The 15,964-nt window shown below is 51.3% G+C and overlaps 1 protein-coding gene across 1 annotated transcript in view; it reads right to left on the reverse strand.

Annotated features, from left to right (window-relative positions):
• The window catches only part of TBC1D10A (TBC1 domain family member 10A), a 30,187-nt gene that overhangs the window by 2,633 nt on the left and 11,590 nt on the right, over positions 1-15,964 (reverse strand). The window contains exons 2-6 of the mRNA XM_014834884.3: positions 8,811-8,910; positions 4,399-4,506; positions 985-1,091; positions 165-279; positions 20-85 (exon numbers count right to left, since the gene is read on the reverse strand). Of these exons, the coding sequence (XP_014690370.3) occupies positions 20-85; positions 165-279; positions 985-1,091; positions 4,399-4,506; positions 8,811-8,910 (496 nt within the window). The remainder of the gene's footprint in view (positions 1-19; positions 86-164; positions 280-984; positions 1,092-4,398; positions 4,507-8,810; positions 8,911-15,964) is intronic.

Genomic DNA, 15,964 nt, shown 5'->3' on the forward strand with positions numbered 1-15,964 from the left:
AAGCCTGGCAAGCACTCACCAGTTTCTCACTGTAGTAGCCAGGCAGGTACTTCTCACAGATCTGCACCAGGCACCAGAAGGCTTGCTGTGAGAAGGAGAGATGTGAGGCCTTTCGGCGGGGTGTTCCCTGCCCACCTGTTCACCCACCCAGGGCCTGGTGGTACCTCGGCAGGCATGTGCATGAGCAGGACAGCGGCAATGGGTGCCTGGGCCTGGCAGTAGCCCTCCTCAGGTCGGTACAGCGTGTAGGCCTTCAGCACTCGGAATAGGTCCTGCTGGCTGTGGAGAAGCCATGTGTGGCAGAGACGACAGGTATGACTGCCACCCACTGCCTTCACCTGTGCCCCACTAGACCAGACCTGTCTCAGAATTTGCACTCCCTTGGAGAGGGGACGTGACCTGATTGTGGTCACCAAGGGGTCAGTCTCCCACTGCAGCACATGGTCTCTCACATGACCAGAGTACAGAGGCAGGGAGAAGCTCCCCCATTTGACAGGTGACGGCAGAGGCTCGAAGAGAAAGCAGAGGGCAAGACCAGGGCAGGATGCCAGGTGCAGGGTGAGGCTGAATTGAGGGCTGGAAGTGTGGGCCTCTCACCCAGCAGCTGTGGCCCCTAGGCCAAGACAGCTTAGTCCAAGGTGTCTGTCTTGGTCCCCTGGCCCACCACATCTCTCCCTTCCTACATACCCTCTGCCCATCCAACTCTCTCTAACCTTTTCTCCCCACCAAAACTTGGTTTCAGAAGAGGGCCAGGCGGGCAAGCTCTAACACTCGGGGGAGTAAATGATGAAAGTTGCCCCAGAGGTAAGAGGAGATGCTAAGAGGACACATCAGACTCAAACCAAAGAAGGGAAAGTCTAAGAGTGGAGTTTGGGGCCCCAAGATTCTGGGCCCCCTGGATACCCCACACTCATTTTACCTCCTCTGCCTCCTGAGGGACAGGGACTAGAGCCACCTCCAGCCTACCACACCCAGTCTGCTCACCCGTGGCCCCCCCGGGACACAAACATCTCATGGAAAGGGAACTGTCGGTGCAGGTCACGCTCAATCACATCCAGCCACTTGGGGTCCCCGGGGGACATGTCCAGCTCCTGGAAGCAAGATCAAGGGCATATTTTAGGAGTGAAGGATGGCTAGAAGGATACAACTGTCTCAGGTATTGGACAAGCCCCCTACCAGGGGCATTGCCTACCCAATCCCATCATGGACTGAGCCTTCCTGAGGATAGGTCAGAAAGCCTGGGCAAAGAGGCAAGGCGGGGAGGGCCCTGGCAACCCTAAGGGGTGATCCTGGCTCTAGGAGGACCCAAGTGCGCAAGTGTCCATCATAGCTATGGCTGAAAATAACTTCTATGTACTTCATTCAGAACTCACTCAAACACCTTATGTCACATCCTTCAGAAGGAAGGCTACTGTCAAAGCAATAGCTACCACCTGTTAGCACTGCTCTGCACCACCCATGGGCCTCACTGACTCTTCTCCTCAACCCCAAAAGACAGGTCCTATCATTACATTGTTCAGAGATGAGGGTCAAACAAAAGTCACTTGCCCTAGGCCTCAGTGGCTAGAAAAATGGTGAAGCTGGGCCTGGAAGCCTGGTTGACTCAGAGCCATCAATCCCAACTCTTCTATCTCCCTGCGCAAGTGGCGTCACCTACTCAGATAGGGGTGTGTGTGATATGCATAGAGTGCTGTCTGGAAGGATGCGACATCTGTCAACCCATTAACCTCAGAGGCATCTCTGGGTGCTGGGGTTTCAACGAAATTGTCTCTTTTCTTTGAACTTCCACGAACATTTTATACCATGAGTACTGTTTATGAAAACAAAGTACTACACAAAGAAAAAGCATTTCTTGGTCATTTGAAATGTTCTATATCTTGATTTGCATGTTGGTTACACGGATGTGCATTATTTGTCAAAATTCACTAAATTGCACACTTAAGGTTTGCACATTTTACTCTATGTAAAGTCATGTCTCAACTTTAAAAAAGAGAGAAGAAATCCATAAAAGGAAACCCAGAGGGCTGAGCAGGGAAGCAGACTATATATGTGTTGCCTGCAAGGCTGGGGCAGTGTCAGGGGAGGCCCCCGAGAGGAAGGGCAGGTCCTCAGCAAACACAGCAAGTGGGTGCAGGCCCAGGCCCGGGCCCTGATCAGCGGGTGACTTCACACAAGTGCCGTTCCCTCTCATGCCCCCTCAGTGGGGGTGTCCCAGCACTGAACTAAAGAACCTGGGGTGAGAGAGTTAAGTACTGAGAGAAAAACCTGACAGAGTGGTGAAGGCTGGAGGGTAGAAGGAAGGGCTGGGGGCTCCCACAAAGGGTCCTTGAGCAGGCACACAGCTGAAGAGATGGGTGTGCAACCTCTAGAACCCCATACACCCTCAAGATGGCAGCCTGTGTGTGTCCCATAAGTCAGGCCCAGGACCGGGTACTGTCTGAGTACATGGCAGGTTTGTTTTGTCAGAAAGGGGAGGAGGGTCCCACAAGTTCTCCTGAGGGTTCCTGTGAAGAGGGGACCTCAGAACCCAAAATGTCAGTTCCTGGGATGTGCTTGCCTGGTACCTCAGCAGCCCAAGGTGCTCAACCACACATGGGTTGGTGAGTAAGGAAAAGATGTAGCTGAAGGGCCTGTGGGGAGAAAGTGTGCTGGGAATGAAAGGCAGGTATGGGCTGTGGCAGATGATCCCACTACCACAGCCTCTGTGAGATCCTGAAAGTGCTGGCGCCATCATGAGGTGAAGCCAGGGAAGAAAACCAGCTAAGAAAGGGACAGAAGGTCCTGGCCTACCCAAGAAAGAGGAAGAAATAGCCAGTGCAGAAGAAGGAGCCACCAGGGGCTACAGAATCTGTCCTGACAGCTGAGGTTGGGGTTGGCCACTTGGGTCTGCGGGGAAGCACAGGAACAGGTACATGCTGCCACTAGCAGCCCCCTCACCATACCCCTGCTTTGGTCTCATGTGCCCACAGCAGCCAGAGGGAGCTTCTCATCCCTGTCCTTTTCCTCCATGTCACCTATAGGCAAAGTTCTTCCAGATGTGCTCAAAAACCACTGTTCCAGCCCCCAGGACTGCCTCGGGGCCCCCACTTTGCTTCAGAGCATTTTGAAGACCTTTCTCAGCAAATCTCTCTCTTTCCACAAGCAACCTTCAAGACTACATAGGGGTGGCCAACTCCTCCCCGGAAGCGCCACTCAACATACACATAATGCACATACAGCTCTATGCTCTGCCCCTCACATAGGATGCACTCACATTTGCTAACAGGAGGCTAGCTGGACCACCCAAGCTCTCGGCTTCATGCCTGTGCTCTGGCAGCCAGAGGCAAGCTATGAACTTGAGTGAGGCTCCTACCCCTGAGCCTCCCCCTCCGCCCAGGATGCAGCCCCCTGAAATGGAAGAGATGTAGCCACTGGGAGGAAGATTCTGGAGTTGAGAGGCCACTTGAGTAGGACCTGGTATTGGTGCTCTGTGGGACAGTCGAATCACCCCAATTCAGAGCTGCTCCCCCAGGGCCAACTGCTGCTGGCAAACAGCTCTTACCCACTCCAGGTCAACAGCAGAAACTCTGGGCTGCCCTGTTCCACCCACCCTTCTCAGGGAACAGGTTTGGTAGGATAGGAATGTTTGCTGAAGCCTGAAGTACGTCAACAAAGAGCTGATGGCTGGCAGCTCTGTTTCAGTCTGCCTGTCACCAGTCCTGGGAGAAACCCTGACACGTGGGGTCGGGTCTGGCAGGTGAGCTGGGGCAACCCCAGGGAAGCTAACTCCCTCCCACAGTTCCCTAAGGGAGCAGGCTGGAGGAGCTGCCCAGCCCAAGTGGGACCCAAGAAGCTCTACGAGTGGAGGGGTGTTCTCACCCTGGCAGCCATGGGGCAGGGGACAGTGGTTAGGGTTGGGGAGGGGAATGCATGGCTGCAGAGGGCATCCTCTCTGGCCACTGACTGGCTTCTGAGCCCTAAGGATACTAGTTTGGCTCTGCCATCCCCAGTGCCGACAACCCCATAAGCAACACAAGTGAACCATGTCTGGCTGAGCTTGGCCGAGCTTGGCCCAGGGAGGAGAAAGAGGAGAGGATGGGAAACCAGGAAGCATTAAGGGTTCTGTGGTCCTGCTATGCAGGCCCCCAAAGGCCCAGAGCACAGGGCCCAAGGCAGTCAGGGAAGTGGTCTGGGTATCCCCTCCTGACGGCCAAGGGCTGGGAGGTGGCCCACTGAGTCCAAGAAAGCAAACCTGAGTAGTTGTTAACAGAAAGCTGGAATGGGCAGTTGGGCACTTGATGGGTGGTTACATCATCACTCAGACTGCTGAGGTCCAGGTGAGCACATGTAGGATCACTGCCATGGGGAGGACGCCAAGAGACGCGGAAGGAAGGGCAGGGTGAAGGAAGGGCAACTCACGTCAAACTTTCCAGGGTTCTGCTGCAGCTTCACCTTGCCTCCTGACAGGTACTGCCAAGCACGGCCCCGCAGAGAAGGTGGGATGCCCTTCTGGCACCGCAGACGGATCTGAAAGTCAAAGGGAAGGCTGTGTCCGTGCATCTACTCGGGCAGTTCTCCCAGAGGCTGCATGCCAACCTAGCCCCTGAGCTGGTGTTTGGCGAGCCTTTGGTGAGTAAAATAGCAAGAATAGAAAAGGAGAGAAAAGAAAACTTTCTTACTGTGGCTAAAATGCAGATCCTATGATTTGGGTGTGGGCAGTGGGGGCAGTGGAGTGTGACTAGAATTAGATATGCTGCCACCAGGTGATGGCAGAATCCCCACATCCCCTGCTCCAGTGACAACACAGGTATTCCTGAGGTCTACCACAGAATTCTGAATCCCCATCACCATTTTCTGAATCGAAATGGAACCACACAAGTTGGAGGAGCCTCATGGGATGTCACTGGGAATGGATCTGCAGGGTGCAGTGTACAGCTACAGCCATAGGCAGTGTAGCTCATGAGATGACTGAGAATGTGCTCAGAGATGTGGCTCCAGGCACTTTCATAGGGGTGTTGGTTTAAGCAGCTGTGTGGCAGGACACAGCCAGCCTAGAGAGGAGAGATCTTGGCAGAACTCACAAGGAAGATGGGAGCTGATCAGAATGGCTCCCTCTTTGTTCTGGTCAAGAATCCCTTCTTCTGCTCTCCCTGGTCCTCAACTCCCATGATCACCAGCCTGAAGCAAAGGCAGCTGGCCTGGGTGCAAGTCCTGATCCCAGCCTTTGCTAAAATGGCTCAGGTATTCCCCACCACTCACAGACTGCAAGAGGTGAGGGAGGAAGTGTTTGGGGTAGCTCATGACCCAGAGCTAGTGCTCAATTCACGTGCTAGCTGTTTTTATCAGAGAAAGGCTTCCACTGCCAAAACCAAGTTTAAAAAACCACCATGTCTTTTATGAATGGGGAAACTGAGGCTAATAGTGGGAAAAATATTAAGGTCAAGGAAAAATATCAGGGACCCTGCTACCTCCTAGCTACAGCAGCACAGGCTAAAAGGATCAAGCCCCATGCACTTTCAACTTCACTGGCCTCTTCGAGCTGGGGCGAGGAGGCAACTCCCCCTGGGCTTAGAGGGGAATGAGGCTCTGAGGCAGCTTCCCTGATTGTCCTCCTTGACCTCAAGTCCAAGGGTCAAGAAGAGTGAGGGCAAAGGCAGAGGCACCACTCCTATAGAACGGAGGGCCGGGGATTGGCCACCGACACTCCTCTCGGCCCCTGCAGTAAGCAGCCTGGCCTGGGATGAAGGAGATGGGAGCTCAGGGCAGTGGGAAGAGCACCTGGATGTGGGTTTGAATCCAGCACTGACTTTCAGCCAATCATTTCTCATCTATGGTAAGATCAGAATAATATTTAGGATTCTATTAGAAGGGGAAAAAAGCATACTTAGCATGGGGCCTGACACACAGTCTGTGTTCAGTAAAGGACGGCTTCTTCTCCACCTCTCCATCACAGAAGGATGTCTGACACAGAAGCCCCAGGGCCTTGGGCTTACACCTAACCTCCCCTCCCTGGAAACCCCCTCAAACAGTCCCGCTGGAAACTCTCAGAGGAGGCAGCACAGACGGCCCAGCCTTCCTGATGACCAGTGCAAACCAGAGAAAACTTTCCAAGGGTCAGAGAAAATAAACGACCAGGAAGGAGACAGGCTGAGGGCAGTGGGGGAAGAGCAGAGTGGCTGGTCACAGGAGCCAAGCTCAAGCTTCTGGGACTGCCTGCAAAGTGGGAAGAGGAAGGAAGTGGAAGAGAACTGCCCCAGACTCTGGGAACAGTTTCCTGCTGCTGTGGGACAAGGGTCTCTTTAAGGAAGTCACTTGGTCTGGGCAGGCTTTGGCAAAGGGATGCAGTATGGCCCAGAGCCACAGATCCTTTAGGCTCTCCCCAGGGCCAAGCTCAGCCGAGCCAGCCCCCACATCATCATAGCCCCCTGTCATATTTGCCCAGGAACACCTTCAGTCCACTAAGGTTCTCAAAAAGGCCCCACCGTCCTCAGGCCCAGGGCTGGGGAGTGACAGCCAGGAGTACAGCCAGCCTTTCCCACTCTGGCCTCTGGAATCCCCCTCAGCACAGTGCTGCTAGAAATGGCAATCTCCACCTGCCTGCTTTAGGGAGGAGGCAATGATAGGGAGGGACCAGTAAGGATAAAGTGAGAAAATGCTGGCAAACAAGAAGAATAAGGGATTACCATGGGAAAGGAGGTCTCTGATGACAGTTGAATGAGGCCACACCCTGCCAGCTGAACTCTAGGAGGCAGGGCCACAGCTTGAGCAGAGCCCTACAGGGGAAGACAGCATTCCAGCCCCAGCCCTGCCTCCCTGCAGGGCTGGGCCCACGCTCGGGGGGGGGGACTCAGGATGAGTCCACAAGAAGTGGTGGGTCTGGACCCACTTCCTGAAACAGGTATTATCCGTCCTGTGCCATGACTTCCTGACCACAGGAGAGCCCAAGCCTGCACAGCCAGCCAGGAAGAGCTCCTAGGGCCAGTGTGGCTACAGCTGAGGCAACAGGAGAAGAAGAGAGGGCTAGGGCCTCTGCGTAGGGTGGGGTGAAGCCTCTTGTGGTGGCCCTGCTGGGTAGGGGTAGCCCACAGCCTCTAACCACAGTGCCAGGGAAACAAAGGGGAAGAGGAAGTGGTGCTGGCTGCTCTGCGGAGAGGAGCTCCCCAAGGCTCCCATCTGGAATCCCCATTTGCAAGGGTGGCTGTAGCAAGAAGGCCAGAGCCACTGTCCCTGCCAGCCACTAGTTACTACAACAGACAGTGGAGAGGGAGCTGAAGCTCAGGGTAAGAGCCTGAGAGATAAGGAGGCAGGAAAACAGATCCCAGAGTTAGGCAAGAAGCAATTGAGGAATGCTGCCATAAAAATAATTTAAAGGGGCTGGGCCCATGGCCAAGTGATTAAGTCCAGCATGCTCCACTTGGGTGGCCTAGGTCCGCAGGCTCGGATCCTGGGCACAGACCTACACCACTTGTCAAGTCATGCTGTGGCGGTGACCCACAGACAAAATAGAGGAAGACTGGCAGAGATGTTAGCTCAGGGCTAATCTTCCTCAAGCAAAAAAACAGGAAGATAGACAACAGATGTTAGCTCAGAGTGAATCTTCCTTAGCAAAAACAAAACAAAACAAAACAAAAACCAAACAAAAATCTTAAAAAGAGAAAGATTTTTTAATAAGCAAAAAATAAGTGCCCCAAAGCCCACACAGAACAGCAAGAAAGTGCCCAGGCCTGGATACACCTGTCTTCCCATGGGCACAGAGCATAGTTACTGCCTCGTGGGAGCCTTGCAACAGGACTGTCATTCCCACTTGACAAGGGAAACTGAGGCTGAGAGGGTAGCTGAAAGTTATACAGCTAGCCAAGGGCATGAAGAGAGGGAGGCAGTGGGGCTGGGGTCAAGCCCATACCTGACCTTCAGTCCCAAGCTTTCTGCTAGGCTCTGCAGCCAGCTGTACCAGCCTGGGCCAGAGTGGCCTGTCAGCTGAAGACAGTGGGCCAGTGAGTTCACTCTGTGCACTGGGAACTTGTGAAGAGAGACCCTGGCTGTGAGGCTCTGGGCAAGGCTCCACTGGGCCAGGGAGTAACTAGACCCTGCCAAGGTGGTCGAGGGCATCAACACACACACTTAAGAGTGGTGGGCAAGGACATTCTTATGGGGTGGTACAGTTAGTGTCTAAAAATAGCCTGCCTAGACAAGGACCACTGGGTGTTTTCATTTTTATAAGACCATTAAACTGTGAGGTTACTTTTCTTTCTTTTTGCTTTGGCCAGGAGGTGGGAGGGAACTCATCAAATTAATCTAGCGGGTAAAGTCCCCTTATTGTGATGGTGAAGAGTACAAGCACCAAAACTAGTCTGCCTAGGTTCAAATTTTGATTCCGCAGGTCATCCATAAAGTGGGGACACTACTACTACGAACCTCACTGGGGCATCATAAGGATTATCTGAGACAAGTGCCCAGCACTCTACAAATGTTCAACACGTTAGCTATTCTTAGTATTATAAAGTCCTCTCTGATAGGTGGTAAGCAGCAATAAGGACTTCTTCCAAGAGGGCTGGAGGAAAGCTGCCTGTAAATCCTTTTGGCTAAGAGCAGCTTTGAAGTTTGACTCCAGGACAAAGTTTGCATGAGCCTGGAGTCATCTAGGAGGACCAAGTGAAGGCTGGCCCTGCCCTCCAGCCTGCTTCTGCTCCCATTTCAGAGCTGGCAGATGGGGGTTACCTAAGGCAGCTGGCAGCTGGAGAAGCCCCTGCTCCTCCAAGCTGATACACTTCCTCCCTCTTCCTCCCCAGGCTGCCAACTCCCAGCACAAGGCCCAAGGCTGGGCCCCTCACCTTTTTGTGCTTCTTGGCCATCCATTTGTCCCAGTTGTTGAGCATGTCCAGCCACTTGGACTCTCTCTGCCTCAGCACCTCCAGAGGAACTTCCTCCAGCCTGTGGAGCAGAAGGCAGGGCCCGTCAGAGGTGCCAAGAGAAGCAAAGGCCCTGGCTTAGGCCCCAGTCACCAGTGTGGCTGGGCCTCCATTCTTCCCTCTGTCTTGCATCCTTCCAGGTCCCTTCGAGGCTGCTAACTCACGAACGCCCTAACACAGAGGAGAGGGAACACTGCCCCCTCCCTGAAAGGCACAGGCCAGAGGGACCCCAGGTTCAAGTGCCTACTCCCCCAATAAGTCAAGGGGCCAGCAGTCACCATGCCTCTCTGGGACAGAGACCTGAGTGCCTGGGTCTGTCCACCAAAGCAAAGCATTCCCATCCTGGGTCTGTCTCAATAAATCAGCCTCTTCAGAGGGCCTAAATGCAAGGTGCAGAGTTGGATGAAAAAACTAGTCAAACGAGTACAGAAATAATATGCTCACCTGTTCACTCTAGCAAAACTAGTTACTCATAGTTTCCCCAATTACACCCTGGCCTTTTCCCACCTCTCAACCTTTGCTCATGCAAGTCCCTTTGCTGGAACGCTCTATAAGTTGTCTCTACTTAGCAAAATCCTACATATACTTCAAAGCCCCATCAAATACCACTTGTATTTGTACATCTACTAACTGAGCAGCTATCACAGCTGTGCCAGAGTTGTTCTAGGGCAGGGCTTCTGAGCTGGCTGTGGGGAAGCACTCCTACGACTAGAACAAAGTCCCAGTCCTCATGGCCTTGACATTCTACTGGGTACCAAATGCCCACTAGAGCCCGTGGGGAAAACGCTTCAGTGTGGAGATCCACCCCAGGCAGGCAGACCAGCACCAAAGCAGCTGAGGCAGGGTGGGGCGGAAATCCCTGGCTTAGCCAGAGGCTGCTTCAAGCGAGAGGCCTTCCTCCAAGGAGTGAGTCCCTGGGAATTCATGGGTTCACATAGCTCTGAGAGGCAAAAAGAAGGAGACTAGCTTTTGTAGGCTGGGCATTCTATATATGCATTCTTATTTAGCCTACAGGGCAATATTAGTAAAACAACAACAACAACAAATGTATGTGTATCTCTCTACACACACATACTCACTCTCAAAATTGTTTTTAAAGTGATGGATTGCGGGTCTTTTAAATTTCCTTTGCCATTTTTTTTTTTTTCATTTAAAAAAGTTCTTGATGGTATTGAGAGGTAAGATACCCAGGGAGGGTATCTTGCTCAGAGTCACACAGCAAATCGGTGGAAAAACCTGGACTCAAATCCGAGTGATCCCTGCCAAGAGCCTGCACTCAGTCCTGCCTGACGTCCCAGAAAGGAGTGCAGGGTCAAAGGCACTCAGGCGCTGGGAGGAGGCTCTCCGGAACAGGACATGGTGGGGCTGGGGCTTGGCCCAGGCCTCGATTCTCTGATTCTCTCTCTGCCGGAAGGAAATGCACTGCTGTGACTTTTACTGGTTGGAGGAGCAGAGGGAGGGGCCCTGGCAGAGCGGAGGCCTCTGAGACACAAAAGGGCAGGTCCTTTTCTTCAGTGCACTTTATCTGGGGAACTTCATGGGCCTGTGAGCAGCCTTGGAGCTGAACAGCTGAGGAGAGACATACATGGCAGAACCAGCGCATGACGACATTCCCTTTCCCTCCCTTATAGGAGAAAAGCAGAGACCACACCTTTAGACCAGGTAATTTACAAAAGGACATGCGTTTCCAGGCCACTCCAAACACCCAGGGAGCGGAAACCAAAGGCCCACGCATCACAGGCTCTGCTGCCTTCTAGCACCTACGAAGCACTAGGTTATACAAGTCAGGGGATGAGCCTTCTAGTTAACTAAATGAAAGGGGGTGCCCACACACTGAATCACAGGAAGTTCTGGCAGTTATGGATGTGGATAATATCTGATTCAATTCCACATTGAACAAATGAGAAAACTGAGGCTCACAGAGGGCAAGGCTTTCGCCTGAGATTACCAGTTTCCAAAGAATTCCCATGTGATTAAATACATGCCCATTTGACACCTCAACCCTCCGGTCAGTCTTGGTTGATAAGATCTGAGTTCAGGGCCTCAGAGATACTCATTTTCCCAAATGCAGACACACAGGGGAACAAGTTTAAGTTCAGCGTTTTTTAACTGATGCCAGATAACAGCTTTGGCAATTTCAAAGCCCCAACATTAAACCTCAAACCGGAATTTCAATTGGGTACAAAACAAACGACCATATTTCCTGGATTCTAAGACACTGAATTTAAGCTACACCAGTGATTTGGCAAGTTCTCAGAAACAAATGAAAAACCTACCACTACTTTAAATGTACATGTGAACTGAAAGATCCATTTTGCTTTTTAAAACCTTAAACTTGGAAAATTTTGAAGAAATATGGTCATTTGAATAGCTTCTCTTCCAACAGCAGAGAAGATTAACCCACTTGGAGATGGTGAGAAGGAAGACATAGGAGGTCTGGTTGTACCCAGTACCCAGGACATCACATGCTCTCTAACTGCGGGTAGACCTCTCTTTACGTACAGGATGTGCTCCTGAAGAGACGCAGGCTACCCATTTTTTGAAAATCAGAAGGTTCACAATCTAGTCGGTCCGGATCTCAGAAGGCATCTGATCAGACTGATGTCTGATATAGGAATCCCTTCCAGACTAGGCAAGCCCCTTGCCCTCTCTGAGCCTCAGTTTCCCTATATGACTGAACAGCCTGCATAGCGAATTGACCCTCAAAAGATGCCCAGAAGGAGCCAAGATATGAAGCTGGAGTCAGGGCAAACAGTGTGATGGTGTAGAGGCCCTGGGGCAGCTTCCTCCTGACAGTGGAGGGAGAGCATGTGCCAGATTCTAGTGACAGGAAAGCTGACCAAATGGCCAGTTTAAGTGGCCAAATGGCCCATGGGGGATGCTTCAGGTCTAAGGGCTTCTCTCACCCTTAAGAAAACCCTGCTTTCCTTAAGGTGGCCTGAGGGAGTCTCTGCAACCAAAAGAACCTAATGAGAACAGTTTCTGGTGGCCCAGCCTCTGCTGGAACTCCTTCAGGAATGTGGCCTTATTATCTCCAGGTGAAGTCCCTCTATTGTTGAAGTTTCTTACTGTTAAAACTTTCTCCCCCAAGTAATGCCAAAATTTTCCTGGTACCTTCTACGTATAATCTCAACACCCCCTTCTACGGCTGCATAATTCTCAGCCAGACCAGTCTCACACCAGGCACATGTGTGCTTATCCCTTGTCACCCACCCATCCCTACCTGGAATGCTCTTTCTTCTCCCATCTCCAAGTCACAGAATTATATTGACCCTTTCAGGGCCCAATATATCAATAAAAACCACAACTTCAAAAATGACAGCAGCAATAGTAGTTACCATTTGTACATAATTTCCTATTTACCAATTTCTTCCTAAATGCTTTACATACATTATCTCATGTACATTTCATAATAACCCTACCATAATATCAGTCTCCCCATTTTACAGAAGTAGAATCCAAGACTTAGTAAGGTTAAGTGCCTCACTCAGGGCCATGTACCTGTAACTGACAGAACTGGGACTCAAGCCTAGGACGGCCTAGGACTCCACAGCCCATTCTCCTGACCCCTGCACCAGACTCCTCTGCCCCTGCAGGTCAAGCCCTCAGCCTCCACACCTGCCCAGATCTCATTAACTGTCCTCCAACCTGAAGGCCTTCACCTTGACTTAGAACACTATTTCTCAAAGTTTTTAAACTGAGACAGAGTAAGAAACAGATTTTCTACTGAGATTATATATATTTTAACTGAAATATATTTAATATATTTCATGAAACAGTTTACTCTTACATGTACCAAAGCAGTTTAATTATATATTACTATATTCTTTTTTTTTTAAGGATTGGCACCTGTGCTAACATCTGTTGCCAATCTTTTTTTTCCTTCTTCTTCTTCACACCAAAGCCCCCCAGTACGTAGTTGTATATTGTAGTTGTGAGTGCCTCTGGTTGTGGCATGTGGGATGCCACCTCAGCATGGCTTGATGAGTGGCGCCATGTCTGCGCCCAGGATCCGAACCGGCGAAACTCTGGGCCACCGAAGCGGAACACACAAACTTAACCACTAGGCCACGGGGCCGGCCCCTATATTATTCTATTCTATTTCTTTTTTCTTTTTTAATGCTAGTCACAATCCCCTAAAATTGATTTCAGCACTAATTCATTAACGAATCAAGACACGAAGTCTGAAATGAGCACTTCATTACAACTTGCTCAGCACTGTCCCTTCCTAACTGGACTGGGTCTTGAACTTCTCTAACTCCTACCATGCACCTCACAGGTGTTCAACAGGGACCTGCCTGGTTTCCGCCATGACATCATTATTTTCAGCTGCACTGCATTCAGATCTACAAGCCTCTGCCGCCTAACAGCCCCTAATAGCCAAGTGAGGTGGATCCCTCATAGATGAATTACTATTTCCATTTGGCCCATGAAAAACTTGACCCAATCAGAGAGGCTGTATGATTTGGGGAAAATCACAAAGCTAATAGTCTGCCACAGTGACTCATGTGCTTCAGATACGTTCTTCAGATACTGCTGAGGGCTCCATCTCTGACTCCCAAGCCCCTAGAGACAGTCTAACCTCCTCCTCCTGTGTTCTGATTGCCCCAGTGAGCAGCCTGCCCATACCTAGTAGTGCTCAATGAGGCCAATATGCTGGATGGGCACAGCTTGCAAGCACAACCTCAGCTGGAGACGGCAAGCCTGGGAAACGTGCTATTTGCCAGCTGCCCCTTCCTGAGGGAGAGAGGCACAGAGGAGACAAAGGTGGGGAGCCAGGGAGCACCTGATCCCAGATTCTGTCGGGTTCTCAGGCCAAGAGAGGCTTAGCTGTGCTGTGCCACTCTATGGCCCAAGGCAGCAGTGACATGCCACTGACCCAAAGTTTTGCAGGCTCCCAATTCCATAGCCTTCTCCTCAAACTTAGAAGCTGGAGGCTTCTAAGAGTTCAGAGGGACAAGACCACAGGCTACTGGTACCACAGGCTAGGGCTCTCTCTCCCCTTGTCTTTCCAGTCGTCTGCTTTCTGCCCAAGCACACCTCAGCCCCTCTGGTTGGCAAATTCTGCCAAGTATGGTGCCTGTGCCCATGACCCCTTTATGCAATGGTGGAAAATAAACTTTGATCCCAAGGAACCAGTCTAAGCCCCTCCTCCAAGCCTCACTCTCCAAATCAGTCCAAAGGAAGAGAAAGACAGCCTCAGCAGAAAGCCCAAGGTCACAGACCACAGGATTGATCCTTGTCATCTCAACCACTGGGGAGGTCAGGAGGGGTGTGGGGGAGAATGAACAGAGTGGGGACTCTGAAGCCAACCGACCTAGGTTTCCATTCCAGCTCCTCCACCTGGGAGACCATGGGCAAAATATTTGCCCTCACTAAGTCTCAACTTCTTCATCCTGAAGTGGGACAATAATGTACGCCTCACATTTTACAGGGCTGCAATGAGGAATACATGTGTATGGGGGCCCAGCCTGGCAAGTGGCCAGCAAATGGTAGCTATTAGGTGATCAGTATTTGCAGCTTATCCAGCACTTTCACATCTCTTTTCTCATCTAACTGGTCCATAGACACAGCCACATACACACGCGGCAAGGAAGGATTATCCCTTTCTTACCCATGAAGCAACTGAGGCCCCAAGAGATTAAGTAATTTACTCAGTGAAACATACTGTAATTCCTGGGTTCTGATCCCAGCTCTACCACTTTATGGCTGTGTAAAATGGGGCAGGTTGCTCTGCTTTCTGAGCTTCTGTTCCCCATCTAAAATATGGGAGCAATGCCACCTCCTCAGAGGGAAGCGGTAAAAATCACATGAGGCAGTAAGAGCTGATACAATTGCAGGACTGGCCATGTACCAGCTCTGCCAAGCACTACATATGCACGCAAATCCCCAAGGAAGTAGCTTTTATTATCGCCATTTAATAGACAAGAAAACTAAAGCTCAACACGGTTGAGTAATCTGCCCACGGTTACACAGCCTGGAAGTGGAAGCTGCCACTTGAGCTCTAAACTATCCAATAAATATAAAGTGCCCCACATGTAACAGGGCCTCAATACCTGTCACATTCCCTCCCCTCTTCTCCACCACCCTGTAACACAGAGAACCACGACCCTCTGTGTTGAGAAGGACAGGAGTGAGCAAGATGAAAGTGTGGGAAATTGGGAAGTGGATGTGCAGAGAGAAGACAGCCAATCACAGATTCAGGGACAAGAAGGGTGGGGGAGCTCCCCTTCCCACTCAGAACTGGAAAAAGAAGTGAGGATAAACAAAAGGCTGACCTACTTTGCACACTGGATAACAACCTCTGGAGTTCATTAACCTAAGAGGTGGTAATGACTGAAAGTATAAATAGCTTTTATGCCAGCTCCATAATAACAGACGATAGGAAACTGGAATGCAGGAGAGGGTGGGTTGGTAGTGTGCAAAAGGCCAACGGTCAGACTGGGAGGCCTGTGTTAGTGACTCCACCTCCTCCCCAGACAGCCAGGGAGGCCTGCAGCGCAGAAAGTAAGTGATCTTCCCAAGGCCATGCTGTGAGTCAGTGTGGAAAAAGAAGATGGTCTGCAGCAGGCTGGCACTCCCTCCTGTGACCTGGTAGCCCCTGGCTTGGGGGGAAGGCAGTGTCCAGCCTCCCTATCTGAGTGAGAGAGAGTCTGGCTTGCTTCACTCTCCCTCACTCCCAATGCAAGCTAGTTCTGCGCCTGCCTCCCTTTCCCATAAGGAATTCCCTGGCTGTGCTCCTTCCAGCCCTGGGTCAGCGCACAATGGTAAACAGGTTCTCTCCACCCTCCACTGGCCTCGGTGCCCTGGGCCTTTGCCCAGCTCTCCACTCTGCTCAGCTCCACTCCCCTCAAAGTCAGAGGGAAGAAATGGTTCCTTTAGGTACCAAGCTTGCTGGCTCTAAAAAGCAAGGAATCCCCTCTCCCTGACCCCTACTCAGCTAGGGCAAGGCAGAGACCACAAGAGAAACCCCCAGGGCAGCTCTCCCTGACAACTGCAGGTTGGAGGCTATTCTTAATAGAAGGTTTGTGGAGGTATGGAGGTATGGAGACTATTCTCAATAGAAGACGTCCCTT

Source organism: Equus asinus, chromosome 8, assembly GCF_041296235.1.
Source record: "Equus asinus isolate D_3611 breed Donkey chromosome 8, EquAss-T2T_v2, whole genome shotgun sequence".
Classification (NCBI taxonomy): Eukaryota; Metazoa; Chordata; class Mammalia; order Perissodactyla; family Equidae; genus Equus; species Equus asinus.